The sequence below is a fragment of the Muntiacus reevesi genome, chromosome 18, assembly GCF_963930625.1.
Source record: "Muntiacus reevesi chromosome 18, mMunRee1.1, whole genome shotgun sequence".
Classification (NCBI taxonomy): domain Eukaryota; kingdom Metazoa; phylum Chordata; class Mammalia; order Artiodactyla; family Cervidae; genus Muntiacus; species Muntiacus reevesi.
Window position 1 is genome coordinate 52570504 of NC_089266.1, and position 5404 is coordinate 52575907.

The following is a 5404-nucleotide window of genomic DNA, read 5'->3' on the forward strand; positions in this document are numbered from 1 at the left end:
AGGAGAGTGAAAAAGTTGGCTTAAAGCTCAACATTCAGAAAACTAAGATCATGGCATCCAGTCCCACCACTTCATGGCAAATAGATGGGGAAACAGTGGAAACAGTGGCAGACTTTATTTTGGGGGGCTCCAAAATCACTGCAGATGGTGATTGCAGCCATGAAATTTAAAAAAAAAAAGATATTAATAAATAAATAAAAATAAAGTAAAACACACTTACTTCTTGGAAGGAGAGTTATGACCAACCTAGACAGAATATTTTTAAAAAGCAGAGACATTACTTGTCCACAAAGGTCTGTCTAGTCAAGGTTATGGTTTTTCCAGTAGTCATGTATGGATGTTTTGAAGCTGCTGCTGCTAAGTCGCTTCAGTCGTGTCCGACTCTGTGCGACCCCATAGACGGCAGCCCACCAGACTCCCCCGGCCCTGGGATTCTCCAGGCAAGAACACTGGAGTGGGTTACCATTTCCTTCTCCAATGCATGAAAGGGAAAAGCGAAAGTGAAGTCGCTCAGTCGTGTCCAACTCCTAGCGGCCCCATGGACTGCAGCCGACCAGGCTCCTTCATCCATGGGATTTTCCAGGCAAGAGTACTGGAGTGGGTTGCCATTGCCTCCTCCGGTATGGATGTGAGAGTTGGACTATAAAGAAAGATGAGCACAGAAGAATCGATGCTTTTGAACTGTGGTGTTGGAGAAGACTCTTGAGAGTCCCTTGGACTGCAAGGAGATCCAACCAGTCCATCCTAAAGGAGATCAGTCCTGGGTGTTCATTGGAAGGACTGATGTTGAAGCTGAATCTCCATCCAATACTTTGGCCACCTGATGCGAAGAGCTGACTTCATTTGAAAAGACCCTGATGTTGGAACTGATTCAAATGTATTCTTTTTAATGGCTGATGTTGGGAAAGATAGAAGGCAGGAGGAGAAAGGGACGACAGAAGATGAGATGGTTAGATGGCATCACCGACCCAATGGACATGAGTTTGGGTAAACTCTGGCAGTTGGTGATGGACAGGGAGGCCTGGCATACTGCGTTTCATGAGGTTGCAAAGAGTCGGACATGACTGAGAGGCTAAACTGAACTGAACTGATAAAGAATAATATAAATATATAGTAACGTTATATATAAAAAAAGAATAATGGGAGCCAGGTTCCTCACAAGAGAAAGGAATTATCAGTATAGAAAAAGAAAAATAGAAAGAATTCCATGATGTTCCATTGGGAAGTATCTGTGTGAATATGTGATTTTCATTAGTTACACGGATGATAGAGGTAGATAGATAGAGAGATGATAGATACACAAAAATTGAATGTAACTGTTATATATAAGCACACCCAACACTCGGATTTGCCTTTCAGTACCATTCTCCTCAAAGGAAGCAGGACTACGTTTACTGAAATAGGTGATTCCAGAGCTGGAGCAGAGAAAGCATAAGATAAGCAGGGGGCATTTCCCTAGGCCAGTAAGAAAAGAAGTGCTCAAACAACGAAAAGAACACAGAAGCCAGCTTACAGACTCTGACTGGCCAATTCTGGGGTAAGTGGAGCATCGAAATAAATCATGATAACAATAAATTATAACTTAATGGTGGAGCCTGGTGGGCTGCCATTTATGGGGTCGCACAGGGTCGGACACGACTGAAGCGACTTAGCAGCAGCAATGAATAATAAGGGAAAATTAATTTCACACAGGTATACAGGTATAAATAAATAAATGAATAAATTGGAAGTTTGGTAAGAAACCAGAGATTCACAAAGTCTTAAAGTACTCTCCTACAAAATATTTTCTAACTTCCAAAGGAAAATGAATAACTTAAGTGATAAGCCTAATGAACACCTCTTAGTAATCAAAGTGATGGGACATGAGCAACAGGACAAAGCAAAATCTCTTATATCTCATAGGCTGAAATAGCAGCAGAGCATGACTTCTGTAATATTCCTGGTAAAGTCACAAAAATGCCATACCTGACTGTACAGCAGTATTGGTAGAAATGTCTTTTTGCAGAAAATGCACACAAATGTTAAGGAGTGGTGGGCATCAAGTTTGTAACTTACCCTCAAGCTTTCGGGGAAAAAGTACTTTATGCTCTACTTGTAAATTTTCTGTAAGTGTGAGATTTTTTAAAAAGTTAAAAATGCTTTTAAATATTTTTTAAAGCTAGAAGAACTACATAGCAGAATATCATATTGCTTTGTCCTCCAGATAAAAAGCAATTTTAAAAATTAAGATTTCAATATGAACTAACACTAAAATAAAACTGACTACCTGAAAACTAACACAGAAAATAGAGAAGGCAAATCACAAACTAGAAGAAAGTACTGTAATAAATATAGCTGATAATAGATGAACCATTAAATTACCTAAGAACTCATACACTAAATAGAAAAAGTCAAAGAAAAGGGAACAAAATGCATTCATGAGAAACCTGCATACAATAAAAAGTATGGAAGGAAATGTTAGAGAAATGCAAATTAAGACTACAGTGAAATTTCATTTTTTTACCCACTAAATTAGCAAAAATGAAGAAATCTGACAATAACAAATGTTAAGAGGATATGAATCAATAGGAACACTTCAACACTGCTGATGAAATGCAATGCATTAACAACTTTGGGAAAGAATTTGGCATGATTTTGTAAAGGTAAATCTTTGAAGATCTCATGGCTCAGCAATTCCACTTTAAAATATATGATGACTCATAGTTCCTCAACATAACAACTGGAGACAAGTAGAAGAAAAGTCAAAAGAGCACTGTTTGTAACAGAAAAACTGGAACAATCCCACTAAGCTTATTCTCACAAGGGAATATTATACAGCAAAAAAAAACCCACTACAGCCAAACAGAGTAACATGTGGCATTTAGAAACATAGCGTGGAGTGAAAAAAGCAAACCCCAGAATATTATATACAGTCTAATATTTGTATAAAGCTCAAAAAAGCAAAATAAAATAACATGTCAATTATGTAAAGGTGTGCTGAGATTATTTTTTATAAATGATGGAATGATAAACACAAAATTCAAGAAAGTGGTTTCATTTGGGGAGAAGTGATGTGATAGAGAGCACCTATAGGGACGTTATGGTACCATGTGATTCTTGAACTGACTACTGTATACATGACTGTTTATACAATATATTGATAATGTATATTATAACTTATACACATTTGTTGTTGCTGTTGTTCGGTTACTAAGTCTTGTCTGGCTCTTTGTGACCCCGTGGACTTCGGCACTCCAGGCTCACCAGTCCTTTACCATCTCCTGGAGTTTACTCACATTCATGAACATTGAGTCGATGATGCTATCTAACCATCTCATCTTCTGCTGCCTCCTCCTCCTTTACCGTCACTCTTTCCCAGCATCAGGGTCTTCTCCAATGAGTTTTACACGTTATCTTTTACTTGTATTAATTATTATACTATATTAAAATATACAGTGAAAATATCTGAATACTCATGAAAATTTCCAATTTGAGAATAAAAAATACAGTTATAGGGATCACCCAATGTTTCGTCACAATTTCAGATTCTGTTACTGGGAGGTTTGGGGTCACATATTAATTTCAGCAAGTTTGTTGAGGAAGAAGTTATGAGTTCAAGAGAGGCCAGATATCTCATTCAAGGTCATCCATTTGGTAAGTGTTGGTTAAAGTCTGCAATTTCAGGCTTAAGACTCTGGATCCTGTGCAGTTTCCACCAATCCAGACTCACACCAAAAGGGGTACTGGGAAAAAGAGGTCAGGTACAGAAAACAGAACTGCTCTTCTAGGCGAATGCTGTCATCCTAAGAGGAAACTGTCCACCAAAATGGCAGAAGAGAAGGTGTGACTTTCCAGAATGCATCCATGACAACACATCTTGTCACAGGAGTATTCAAATCAACATCAAAATAAAAAATAAGGATATTATCAATTTTGCTAAAACAATCTGAGTAAGTTGCTTAGGTTTACTATGCCTTCACTTCTATGATAATCCATACAACACAAGCACAGGTTATGAACAGGGGAGATACAGTAGCTCTCTATGCCCACTCTACAAATGGAAAACAAAGTCAAAGAGAAGTGAGGAACACATTGTCACTCACCTTTACAAGCCAGAGGATGCCTCCCTAATCTCTTCACTGCTGCCTGCATTTCCTGGTTCCTCAAGGTATAGATCATGGGGTTGAACATGGGGGTCATGATGGTTTGGCTAATGGACACAGCTTTGTCCATGGATAAGGAGGTGAACGGCCGGGCATAGAGATAAATGCTTGGGACAAAGACCATAGACACAACAATGATGTGGGTTGTGCAGGTGGAAGCTGCCTTCCTCCTCGCCTGCCCTGAGTGGGACCTCAGCATCACCAGGATGACTGAGTAGGAGACCAGAAGGAGGAGGAACCAGATGAGGACCAGCACCCCACTGTTGGAAATGATAAGGAACTCCTGCAGGGAGGTGTCCTTGCAGGCAAGTCTCAGCACTTGTGGAACATCACAGTAGAAGTTATCTAGGACGTTGGGGCCGCAGAAAGGCAGTGGGAGCATCAGAGCCAGTTGGCAAATCGAATGGATGAAGCCTCCCACCCAGCTAGCCACCACAAGCACAGCACAGACCTGAGTGCTCATGATGGTGACATAGTGGAGGGGCCGGGAGATGGCAACTAGGCGGTCATAGGCCATCACTGAGAGGAAGAAGACCATGGCACCTCCCAGAAAGTGGAAGAAGAAGATCTGGGCCATGCAGCCCTGGTAGGAGATGGTCTTCTTCTCAGAGAGGAAGTCTGCCAGCATCTTCGGGGCAGTGACCGAGGAGAAACAGAGGTCTATGACGGCCAGGTTTCGCAGCAGAAAATACATGGGTGTGCGGAGCCTGGAATCAGAGGTCACTGTGACCATGATGAGGAGGTTTCCCACGACAGTGGTGATGTAAACAAACAGGAACACCAGAAACAAGACGAGCTGGAGCTCCTGAGTCTGTGAGAGTCCCAGGAAGACAAATTCTGGCACCCACGTGTGGTTCCCTGATAACATAGTGTCTACTCCATAACCTACAGAAAACACACACAGCAATGAATTAGTGCTCAGAGGCTCAAACTGAGTGTCCAAGTTTAGATGATGGACATTTATGTGCATATCATAATTCCAGGTGCTGACTAAATGGCCTTGGCCCTGGAATGTGTACTAGTTTGTACTGGAATATATATTCTTGAGATATCGTAAAGCCATTCATGACATATACAACCTGCTTTAAAAAATTCAGTGTAATATAGTAATAGGAAGACACTTGGAGTCCAGCAGACATGTAGACAAATTACACACTTTCTTATCCTTGAGATGTGACCCAGAATGTTATTCAAGCCCTTTGTCTCAGTTTCCACTTCTGTAAGGTAGAAATAAAAGTGTTGTCTCTATGCAATCTCTAGGG

General features: G+C 40.6%; 1 protein-coding gene across 1 annotated transcript; it reads right to left on the reverse strand.

Annotated features, from left to right (window-relative positions):
• Positions 1 to 4074: 4074 nt before the first annotated feature.
• On the reverse strand, positions 4075 to 5010 carry LOC136149785 (olfactory receptor 4D2-like). The gene has a single exon (XM_065910351.1). The coding sequence runs from the start codon at positions 5008 to 5010 to the stop codon at positions 4075 to 4077; it is 936 nt and encodes a 311-aa protein (XP_065766423.1).
• Positions 5011 to 5404: the final 394 nt, after the last annotated feature.